Raw genomic sequence first — 12,507 nt, forward strand, 5'->3', positions numbered from 1 at the left:
TTTTTATATATATATATATATATATATATGCGCTGTGTTTAATCTATCATCCACAAGGAAACACCCAACACTGTTTTTACTCCCCCAGACCTGTAAGTGGCGCTGAACATTGATTCTGGGACATGTGTATAAAGTGGTTAACACAACAAGAAAACAAGAATGGTGAAAAACAAAGTGGAGTCTTTTATGTGGAGGGATCACGTGTTATGTTGGATAATAGAACTAATAAATTACAAGACAGTGATCATTCAATCTGCTATTGTCGTTGCCATCTATGACGTGTTTGGGGTTATAGGTCAGGCTAGAGGTAGGGCTAATACACAGCGTTTTCTCATAAAAGGATTTGAGAGTGAAGCTATTAAAGGTTCATCCTACCTGTGACCTTTGTGTCAAAATTAGAAGCTAAAGTCAGGTGGCAGCAAAAGCAGAAGGTCATCAGCAAAACTAAGACATAAATGTCACAAAGAGTCTGAATCTCAATATATAGTATTTACAAATACTTTGTTTTAAAATCAATTTATTTTAGATGTTTTATATTGTTTGCAATAAATATATGCTTGCTTATTTTGTCACCATCTCTATTCTTTAGGCTCACTTGAATCCAATCCTTTTGCCCAAATAAATATGTCATTTTTATCAAACTAGCACAAAAATTTACCTTGCCCGTTTTTCTAAGCTAGCTTAGGACAACCTTACTTCTTATTAAATGTATGCAATTTATGGATTTCAGTCACTTTTTGGACCTCTTTAATAAATGAGCTGTAATAACATGCATTCTAGAGTTGTACTATTTGTCTTTTCTTTAGGCTTTGGAGTCTATTTTTACAATCCTGCCAATCTCTGCTCATGTAAAACAACTTTAGCATAAGTCAAGAAGAGCATGTTTCAGTTTGTTTGGACTTACACTAGTTTCCTGAAGAAATTAGTCGCTTCCGCTTGGAGGAAGCTTTCCTCCAAGCGGAAGGTCACCATTTCCATCTGCAGTCAGCTGTTATTGCTAACAGGAAGCTAACAGGAGGGTCGGGGACCTTGACAAGTTCTGAACATTTTGCTTTACTCAGCAGTGCAGATTTAGCCGTCTCAACTGGATATTTATAGTCAACTTTGACACAACTTTATTATTTTATTTAACAAAATAAAGCCCCAAAGGGCAATGCTAAACCTAAACCATCTACTGATTTGAATAGTGTTGAGCAGGAACTTAATCTGTGATGTTTTGATTTATTACCTGCTACAAGGCAAGTTGTATCTATGGACACATTTTGTATGCAAATGTCAACATTTATGTTGAAGCACAGCTTTATACTGTAGATGGCTCTTGTTATCAGAAAACAGAACGCTGTTTCTCTACTTCATGACCTCTGATTTAGTCAATTTAGAAGAAATATTCAAGATTTTTGATTCTTTGCCAATTTTTTTTCTGTGAAAATTTTGCACTTCCATCATGGTTGTTAAGATATTCTTCATTGGTTTGTTGGGCCTGACATGTCTGTGGTAATTCAACATCACATTCACCTCTTTGTTAATCCCAACCCCATCCCCTCTGCCATGTGCCCACTCTTCTTCTTGGAATCCTTCAGAACTCCTTTACCTCTGAGCCTTTCTCTCAAATCTCTGTGTTGTGTTCTTTCATTCTGTTCTGCGATGGCTGTTCCCTCCTAAATCTTTTGCATTAGGAGGTAGGTAACACTCCGTCCTCCCTCATCCTCCCAAGCACATTGCAGAGTGCAGTATACTAGCAATAGATGCCATATCTCTCCGAGCACACCGGGGCCCCAGATGTGCGGGGCACCTCGTAAAACTGGCCTGTTTATCAGAGCTGTGAGGCGACAGAACTGCTGTGGGGTGATGGGTTATGTCCATCACAGGCAGGCTGGAGGTAACTGATCTGCATGAGGATTGCCTGCATTCTTCTGGTGGCTGTGGAGGGGTTTGGGTGATGCACAAGGTTTATCTTAGGCAGTACCCACGCAAAGGACTGATTACTTTTTCTAAGAACTGTATTTTGCTCAGCACATCTTCTCTTTCCTGCTGTTTTTTTTTTTTTTGTCCTTCAAATTAAACTAAATGCTCAGGGTCTTTAAGGAAATGGACAAAATTTTGTGTAGATGTTAACATTAAGCACCTAAGTTTGAATGCAAGTGTGAATCTCAATAGATTATAATGAAAACCGTAATGCATTTCATTATATATTTTGTGTTTGATTAGTTACACGCCATTATATTTCATGGACCATTAATTTCTATGCTTATGGCTCATTGTTATTAAAAATTCAAAAATTTTTGTGTTAGAAAATGTGCTTATTACATGGGAAATATTAAAAAAGAACTTTTAATAGATGTAATGTTATGGCCTACACATTGCAGACTTGATGTCATTATCAGAGCTGTGAGGCGACAGAACGGCTGTGGGGTGATGGGTTATGTCCATCACACGGAGAGCTAGCTGCAAATGCTGACTGCTATGGAAATAGGCTGTTCAAACTGTTTTATCCAAGCATACTTCTGGAAGATTTAGTGGAAGGAAGAAAGGTGGTCAAATAAAACAGTCTAAAAAAAAAAAAAGCAAATGGGATAACCAGAGTTATCTTATTTAAGATTTTCTGGGTTTATGAGGGAAATGTCATAAAAGTGGCTAGTAACACCTTGGCATAAGCACCTGCTGATCTCCTGCAGTATATCATACAGAAGCCCCTACCAAGAATGCAGTACGTACATGGACATCATTTTTAGTAGATCTTTTCTGTATTAAAAATACATTTTTATTGGTCTTTGAATAATCAATTTTTCTGAGATACTGTATTTTAGGCTAGTATTTAGGCTAGTCAAAAATTAGCAGCTGGGCTAATCGTTGAATTAGCCTAGCCAAGAATTAAAAGCAGAGACCTTCTGGATTCCAATCATTTCAGGGTATCTACCACATGGTGTTTTCCTGTAGGTACTGTTAGCCTATCCACAGCCTTGCCATGCAGGTAACCCCAGGCCCTGCTCATCATGCTGGCCCTGTGCAGCTGGAACCCTGAGCCATGCTTGAGTTTGTGCTGTGGGAATGTACTGCTGCTCATTCAGCATAAATAACAGCCTTGCCCCTCTTCATCCTCCTTCCTGAGTTGCCGCCCTGCAAGCCTCTCGCTGCTTTGTCATGATATCTGCTCTCTTCCTGTTTTGCCTGCTCTCCGACCCAGCTGCTATTCACCAGAAACATTTTTTCCTCATTAATGCCGTCCCCTCTGTAGCTCTGCTCTCCATCACAGCCACTCCAACTGAGTGTAATGAGGGAACATTATTGTTGGTGTCTTTATGAAGACACTCTCCTGGGCTGTCAGCTCTGTGCTGCTGCGGAGCCTCATGTCTGTGCTCTCATAACTCTCTGCCGTCACCGTGCCTGATCCAGTCATCATCAAACCTGGACAGCACGTCAAACATTTGTTGGCCACATCTTGTCCTGTTGTAGGACTAGGCATGTTGCCCTCACTGACACCAAGGCATGAGAGTTACAGTCACCAAAACTTATAACTTCAGAACCACAGAAATGTTGTGTTGTACCACTTCTAGAGTTTAAAGTTTGCTGCCTGTCATCTGACTGAAAAGTGGCTGCTATATTTTTCCCTTGTTTAGATTAAAACAAATATGTTTGGAAAGAATGTCAGCCTCAAAAAAACATGGGAAATCGTGGCTTAGAATCTAAAGCTACCCAACGACATGAGGTCATTGGGTGGCTCATCCCCAGTTAGCTTTATTACCTTTCAACGTCATTTTTGTTGCCAAGGGAACGCAAAGAAGAGGATTTGATTAGAGTGAGATATTGGATCTCACTCCAATATCTCACTCTCAGTAGAGTGAGATATTAGTAATTAGTGTTTATTTTGGGCAAAACAAAAAGTAGAATTAAAGTACATCATTGTCTATAGCGCCACCTCCTGGAAGTCTATTCAAATAGATTTAGAAATTATGTTATTGTAATTTAATAAAAACCAAATTTGCTGTCTGATGTACAGTGAACAATGAATAATTGAATTATCAGGGAAGACTGGATATAAAACAAATATTAAGATCAAATTTAAAAGTAATATAAAGTAAGGCAGTGCTATGTCAAATTAAAGGCAGAAGGGACTTTCCAGTCTCTATAAACATTAAATGCAACCTAAAGTAAAAACAAAGACACACTACAAATTATTATTCAATACACCGACTATTTAGCATAACTGAAAATGATTTCAGCATTTTCGGTTATTTTCAGGCGTCTGGTGAAATCTGCACCCGAAGCCTGTAAATCCAGGAGCCTGTGCGTCGCATTGTGTCCGTTTGTGAGGATGACATCAAACACATGGCTGAGGGAGATTAGCAGCTGTGTACAGGCTTGTGGGTCGACTGCAGCGGAATTAAACCGAGACCTCAGATTACATCCGATTACATCATTAACGGCTGTTTTTGTTGCACTTTCTACAACGTCAGCAAATACATTATGAACCGTAAAATGCTGATTGTGCAATCATTGCATATATAAAGTGGAGATGGTGAAATTAACATCAAATTTAATAATTCTGTTACTTTAGTTTAAGAGAGATTTTACCTCATTCTGGTCAGATAATGATCAATTGGACTTTCATTAAAACAACCCAGAAGCATCAGTTTTCTGCTCCAGTCAAACTCACAAATGTTTTGGCAGTGCCTCGTCAGACGTAGTGTGTGGCATTATGCTGCAGCCGTCATGTTGGAGCTTTTTTTTCTCGATGGTAACACGAAGTTCAAATGACTTCACAAACCTCCCCTGCTTCCCGCTGGGAGCTGAGGGGGAAGGCAGTGTTCTAGATACCCTGATCCAGTCTTAGGATCAGGACCAGATGTGGTACATGAAGCTGGGGTCTGTTGTAGGTTACCTTCTAAAGTGAACAAAAAAATTCCACTGTCAATTCGCTGTGAACTCAGATACCGTCTGTTTCTTCCTGATAGGCGGCAGAGTCAAAACGTGGAAGAGAAGATGGTTCATCCTAACCGACAACTGCCTCTACTACTTTGAATACACAACAGTAAGTACCAGCAAGTACATCTAAGGACTGAAATAATCATTCTTAAAACTGTTCTCTTCCTATTGTGCTAATAACACAACAGGAAGATAAGTATCTGGAAAGCCAAACAATTTTAAGCGAAAAACCATTAAAAACACAATCTTTGGTGAGCACAATGTTAAGGCTATATGAGAACCGTAAACCTGAATGGCTTGTACCTAACATTCATTTATGTCTGAAATTACAAAATATGTAAAAAAAATTAAAAAAAAGGGAAAAAGAAGCATTAAAGTTAAAAAAAAAAAAGCCAAGTGTAATGCAAATGAACTTTGCTGAATCCTTTATAAAACAAATATCTTCTCTGTCATTAAAAAAAAAAAATACTCACAGGATCGGTTTCAGGAAACACATCACTGAGTCTGGTTTTAAACATTCCAAACCCATAGGGGGCAGTGCAGCGCAAAGCTAAAGCCAATCAGATTGCTTCAAAAATACCATAGACAATTCTGTTTAAATCTCAATCCTCAAAAGGCTATTTGAAAGAATTTGGTGCAACAACAAAAAGAAAAATAATCTTTTCCATGTCAGAATCATAAAAGACAGTGGCACAAGTCTTTGCCCTCCAGGCTTACTATTTGTCAGATCTGTCCCTTTGGACCTAAATGAGCCACACTCCTGCAATTAACATGGGACTTCAATTGGAAACATCTGCAAAATCCACAGCAACACATCTGGCATTGCAAAGACACAACCCCCCCCACCCCCCATCCCCACAGCCTGGAATCCCCCAGCGTACACCAGCGCCTGTGGAGGTGGTGGGGGTCCACGGTTCACACCGAGCCAGCTGCCAGCCTCTGTCCCTGAGGGGGAATCTGCCTCACAGCCAGGTGAAAAACAGAGAAACACAATCACTCTACAACAGTAAAGACAGGCGGCTGTCGTCACTACAGCAACCAGAATGAATGTGGAGCTCAGGGTTACATCTCCCCCAGGGGCTGTCCCCTATGTGACCAAAATGAAGGCTGACCTTCGGCAGGTTTTCGGTTCAGTCAGACTCTCCTCAAAGTAAAGGAGCAATAATGCTTCATAGAAGTGCATTGGGTATGATTTTTTAATGATTATTTTAACCTATATTTTCTTGCAGCAGAACATTCTCATTCTCAAGAAACTCCCAATATTTTTAGTTTGAGAATATTTAGACAGAACAAAGACTCAACTAAGAAATTAAAGGGGCAGTAAGTATTATGTTAAACCCACTTTTTGAGCTTTAAATCATGTTATAACTTATTCTCTCGTCAAAATCAGACCTGGAGTATTGCTTTGATTCTTCCATTCATGTTTGAGAAATCCTTTCATCTCCAATGGCAACCATTCAGCTGTGAAAAACCCCTGGGTGGACATAGCCCCGCCTTTGGGGACAAAGCTCCTCCTCTGAGCTGCAGTTTCCAAGCTTCCGACTCACAGAGCAGCCCTCCTCCACTCAGCTCCTTCAGACTAGCGGGTAGCAATTAGCAAACACCTGGTGGAACTGCTCATCTCATTATAAGAACTACTTCTCAGTGAAATGCCGCTAAAAACTTTGTTAAAGGGTTCATAGAGGAGCTATGCTGTGATGACATCCTGAAGATGGAGTTTCAGAAAGGCAGGAATTTTTAAAGAGACAGAGGCCCAATTTCAAGGCATTGCACTACAAAGTCAAATTTCTTTTAAGTCATGTCTCATATTAACAGCATTTTTATAACAACTGAGCGTGACATTGTGCTGTAAAATGGAGTTATGTGGTTGGAAGACATATAATCCTTCCCTGTTTAAGATCCAATTTGTCTAAACATTTCAGTGTGACGTTATGCTACTCAAATAAAGGATGGATTTGTATTTTATGAGCCTAAGTAATAATGCGGTTACCACCCACCTCCTCTTTTTGGTCAGTTATTTTCTTTTTTCTATTAATGTTCAGATATTTAAAGTTTGTGTCTTTTGATATAATTTTACTTGAAAATCTACATAAAAAAAAGGAAGCTACATTCACAACCAAAGCAGAAGCAACGCTGTAACGTTTAAAAAATACTTTCATGTGGAACATATAGCTGCTTTATAATCAGATGTTTTCCTGGTTTTGATTATAAATGGAGACAAATGCATTCACAAAACGAACAATATGTTGACGCTGATCCGTTGTTTTGTTTGTCTCCTCAGGACAAAGAGCCTCGCGGGATTATTCCCCTTGAAAACCTGAGCATTAGAGAGGTGGACGAGCCCAGGAAACCAGTACGGAACAACTCTAGTAGTCCAAGCACCTCTTTTTGCCTAAACAAGATTTACTGAAATATCTCTTCTCAGTTTGTTTCTGTGAAACGCTGACCGTGCCTTTCTGATGTCTTCCTAGAACTGCTTTGAGCTCTACAATCCCAGCCACAAAGGTCAGGTCATCAAGGCCTGCAAGACAGAGGCAGACGGGCGGGTGGTGGAGGGCAACCACGTGGTATACAGGATATCGGCCCCGACCCCGGAGGAGAAGGAGGAGTGGATCAAGTCCATCAAGTAAGACCCGGCATGTTGGCGCGGATCCATTTCCACTCAGAGGGCACTTAGCCAGCGCCCACATGAGACGTTCACATGTCTGACCTTCACACTGGGAGAAACAAACACTCACACTGTTAGGGACCGTAATCAGGAATGCACGCACACACACACACACACACACACACACACACACACACACACACACGCACACAGGCTGGTGGCTAAATGTAAATCCACCTCTCACACTTCCATGCAGATAACACTTAGAGGTAATCCTGCTCTTCCAGAGAAGGTCACTTCCCTTTGAGTTCAAAAGCAAAGAGAACAACCCAAACAGAGCCTCAGAAAGAAGCACCTGAATGCATCCTTGGAGGTGTTTACACTTCACAGCACCTCGCAGCTAGTGTGTCCGAAGCCTCTTTGTGTTGTATTACAAACACAAACTTACAGTGTGTTTTATTATGATTTTCCTTGATGGACCAACACAAAGCAGCATGTAGCTGAAGTGGAGAGAGAACGGTGGATCCAAGTACAGCTGCAGGATCCATAGGTTGAAATGTTTGCCTGTCCTTTTTGCAAATTAGCTCCAACTCAGTCAGATTGGATGAGGAGCTTCTGGTAACATTAAGTCTTATCGCAGATTCCCATTTGGATTTAAGTCTGGACTTTGACTGATATATAATAGTGATTTTTTTGTATCTGGTAAACAATAATATAAGTGTGAAATATTTGAATCAAACAATTAATAAAACAATGTAGTTTTTATAGAAAAGAGATGTGTAAACCATTGTTGATCTAAAATGCTAAAGTTGTTTTAAATGCCTGCATCCAATTTGCAAATTGGTGAGTACATTTATTTAATTCTGACCAATAAGAACAAGAGTTGGTTCACACTCTTTCTTTGACTAATTAGGTGACGTCTAAAGGGAAGTGGTTGCCCTGAATTTCATTTAGGAGTATCAGAATACTGATAATCTGATACTCCAATAGTTTTTTCAGATGTAAGATGTATCATTTTTCTTCCACTTCATAACTCTGCACTACCTTGTGTTGGTCCATCACATAAAACCGTCATGCATAGAGCAATCTCGATCTCGATCTTGATCTTGATCTTGATCTTGATCTTGATCTTGATCTTGATCTGCTGAACTTCGCACGTTGTGTCAAGCGCCACCTTGGTGACACATTATGGTGCAAATAAAGAATTCAGTTAATGTAAGTGCACACAATTTATGTTGTGTCTGAGAAGCTTCTACTACATGTGTGACTAAATAAGAAATATTCAAGTGGTTTGAATACTTTTGCAAGGTACCAAAGGTCCAACAGCTGCCTTGTTATCCAGTGGGGGGAGCAGTGGAAATGTTTCTGTAAATTGGACTCAGTGTGTTATTGATTAGCTGCGTTGGCTTTCCTCCAGTCAGCTTCACTTGCACATACAATCGATATCAGAGCAGAAAATTATATTACTCCATTCTCCCATTCAGTAATGATGTTATGGAGCCTCTTAGCACTGACAGATGTATATCTGTTAAATGAGAGTGGTGCTGTTTAGTTCCTGAAGGCCGCTTCATGTTCAGAGCAGAGAGAGACAGAGAGCTGCTGGTTTGTCTGCGTTCAGAACATTTAGAGTCGGATCCCAAGGCCGTCCTTTTCACTGTAGGAACAGTGGCCGTCACAGACTGGACTCAGCAGGGCTGAGCTGTTCTGTCCCAGTCCGGCGTGGACTAGATGGACAACTGAGGCGGCAGACCGCTCCCCAGCAGTCAGCACATTCTTGCACACACGTATACACACGCACACACACACACCGTCCCAAACTGATTCATCTGCTGTCACACACAAACGCAGGGAGCGGCACGTCAGCTGCTAATTATTCAGCGTTTTGTTGAGTGCGACACGAGGCTGTCATTTTCCCAAACAGAGCGCGGGCTGATGTGGAGATGGATTTACACACCGCACAAAGCCGCTGTAATCGGACTGATTTATTTTGAGAGGTGAGAAGAGATCATCCCTAAAACGACGCCCGTAAATAAAGAGGCTTGGGCTGTTTTTGCTCACCGTTTCTGGTTTCTCCACACCCTCATGTTGGTGTTTTCCTGCAAAGCAAGAAACTGTTTCCACCAAATAAAAAACAGATTTACACTGAAGCATCATGCTGAAACCCTAACCCCCTCTCCTACTTCAAGGTTTTGATAGTGACCTTTAGTTCCGCTAACACTAAGGCGCTACACCTAGATGGTATTTAGCAGAAACTAATACTAAAATGCTGCATATTCATTATGTTGTTATCGATCATGTGTCAGTTATTATTTACGGTAAATATCATATCCACACCTCCAGACATCACCAAGAAAAGCCTAATTTCCAGATTTTCTTTTCTTCAGTTTTTCTTTCTAGACTCCTTAACATCACATTTTTCTGCTAAAACTATTCATATTATATCTGCTATTGAAAGACTGCATCCCTTGCCCAACAGTTTAATTCGGACATAATTTACATCTCACATAATGTCTTTGGATATTTTATCTATCTTTATATATTCTCTTCTAAACATTTTCAAAGTTAGCAATAGCAATAAATTGCTGAACAAAAAATGAGTCCTGCCAGCAGCACAGTAAGCAGACATAAATTAGTCTTTACCATCTTCAAAAATAAAACTTCGCTGGACTGGATTAACTGGTCGTGGTCAGTGTGGTTCACCTCTACAAAAGCAGAGGTGAACCACACTGAATGTTGCTGACCTCGTCAGTAAGGTGTGTGTTTTCTCTGTCCTGCTCAACTTTCTGGTACCAGTTTGTTTTTACAAGCATTTCCATGATTGAATAGAACAACAGAAGTAATGCTTTTTGAAAGTGATACAGAAACTTCTTAAAAGTAACACTTGGAAAGGCCTAACAGATGCAGATGTTTCTGGATCATGTTTCCTCTACTTTCTTCTGCTACTACCAATGATCACATAGAGGCAGATTCTTCTTCTGCTGCTTGAAACTGTTGTGTGCCTGCAGAGGCAGCATAAAGGGTGTCTAAAGTTTGACGCAGGGGCCTTGGAATAAGTGCGTGGCCCCCGACTATACTTCAAATGTGGCCCTCCAGCAAATGAAGCTGATTGAGGTTTTTTTTTTTTAATGTTTTAGGGTAACATCAACAAATTTCTATTGCTGTTGCTGCTGAGAATAGATTCTAAGACATTTTTAGATTAGCAGAACAGAAAACATTTAAATCATGAATAATTTTGTTCGTGTTCGTGTCAGAACTGCAGCTGGGGGACCGTTTCCCCCTCACTCCTCCCCCCAAACCAAAATGCAGTACAAACATCACACAGGAAGCACTTTTGCTGATAGTCACAAACAACACATTCACAGTGCTGACAGACTGACCCCTCATAGCGAACGTTTGGACGCTGCCATTAATCCCGTCCTTCCTGTCCTCCTTCGCAGGGCGAGCATCAGCAGGGATCCATTCTATGACATGCTGGCCACCAGGAAGAGGAGGATAGCCAATAAGAAATGATGACTGTATATCTGGAACTGAGAGTCATTGTGTGTCTCTGTGTGTGTGTTTGCATGTGCATTTGTGTGTGTGTGTGTGTGTGTTTTTTTTTTCTCTACGGATGTTGTGAAGGTCTCCCATTCAGTAATTTCAGGGCTGAAGGACAAGCACAGGCGCAAGGGATTCTGGGTCATTTCTGGCCCTGGACTGTTTGCATCTCAAGTCTTTTCTGATGCCAAAGCGAGGAAGAGGAGAGGAAGTCCGAATGAACTCTTCACCAAGCTGAGTTATAGTGAAGAACAGGAGAAGAAGAGATGGCTTTGACTGTAATAAGGGAGCTTTTACTCTGCAATGCTTGGGAGAGACTGCCCTCTGCTGGGCTCCTAAGGAATTGAACATACTTCACCTTATGCAGTGCCTTGCAAAAGTTTCCCTAGAGCTTTTTCACATTTTCTTTACTGTATTTTATCTGGATTTTATGTGACAGACCAATACAAAGTAGTGCAAAATGGTGATAATAGAAGGTTTTGATTGTTTTTACTGACAATCTGAAAAATGAAGCATGTAGTTGAACTGAGCCCCGCAGCCTAACTGTGCTCTACCAGCTTTGCACTGGTCTGAAATTGTTGCCCATTCTTCTTTGTAAAACAGTTGAAGCGTAGTCAGATTGAATAGAGCGTTTCAGAACATCGGCCTTAAAAAATGACAGCATATTAGGGCCATTAAACAAAAAGAAGTAGGAGTAAGTTTCTCCCAAGAAACTTTTAATCCAAAAATTTTCTAGAAAAAACAAGAACATTTCTGAGCTCCAAAAGTCGAACATTTTTGGAAAAAAAAAACTCAGAAATTTTGAGTTTAATCTGCAGACATTTTCTGGAAAAAAAAACCGAAACAAAAATTTCTGAGTTTGGAAAGTTTAAAATTTTCTACTTTTGCAACTTGAAAATTTCAGATTTTTTAAATTATTATTATTATTATTATTATTATTATTATTTATTTATTTATTTTTTTAGAAAAATCTAGAAATTCTTAAGTGGCTTAATTTTTAAGTCACTTTTCTTTAAGCCCAATTTTATTGTAAATTTGCAATATACTAACAACCATCATGCATTAATGCAAAAAAAGTGTGTATCTGTTGATTTTGAGTGAATATCTGTTATTGTGAAATTGCAAAAAACCTGAAAGGACTGTGAAATTTCCATAACTGCTTCACTCTAGTCTTCAGGGTTTTCTTCCATTTTCTTGTAGGTGTTTTAACCTCACTCACCCTTTCTGTCCTGACTGTTGAAAAGCACCATCATAGCATGATACTACCCACCATGTTACTCAATTTGAATGAGTTTTCTACAAGACTCAGTTGATGAGACTAAATTTAATTAAATTCCATATGTTTTAAATTGTACAAATCATGAACTACTTTGTGTTGGTCTATATCAGTAAAGCAAACAAAAGAAAAACTGTAATGAAGCTCTAGAGGCATGAATATA

At 39.8% G+C, this 12,507-nt stretch overlaps 1 protein-coding gene and 1 long non-coding RNA gene across 2 annotated transcripts in view; one reads left to right on the forward strand and one right to left on the reverse strand.

Moving 5' to 3' along the window:
• LOC103143117 (cytohesin-3) overlaps positions 1–11,796 on the forward strand; it is a 39,253-nt gene extending 27,457 nt beyond the window's left edge. Inside the window, exons 10-13 of the mRNA XM_007559532.2 lie at positions 4,953–5,029; positions 7,205–7,276; positions 7,395–7,549; positions 10,969–11,796. Of these exons, the coding sequence (XP_007559594.1) occupies positions 4,953–5,029; positions 7,205–7,276; positions 7,395–7,549; positions 10,969–11,041 (377 nt within the window). The 3' untranslated portion in view covers positions 11,042–11,796. The remainder of the gene's footprint in view (positions 1–4,952; positions 5,030–7,204; positions 7,277–7,394; positions 7,550–10,968) is intronic.
• The window catches only part of LOC107837039 (uncharacterized), a 16,666-nt gene continuing 11,487 nt past the window's right edge, over positions 7,329–12,507 (reverse strand). Inside the window, exon 3 of the long non-coding RNA XR_001663015.1 lies at positions 7,329–7,338. This is a non-coding gene — a long non-coding RNA (uncharacterized LOC107837039). The remainder of the gene's footprint in view (positions 7,339–12,507) is intronic.

This window comes from Poecilia formosa, unplaced genomic scaffold (genome assembly GCF_000485575.1).
Source record: "Poecilia formosa unplaced genomic scaffold, Poecilia_formosa-5.1.2 Scaffold4, whole genome shotgun sequence".
Taxonomy (NCBI): domain Eukaryota; kingdom Metazoa; phylum Chordata; class Actinopteri; order Cyprinodontiformes; family Poeciliidae; genus Poecilia; species Poecilia formosa.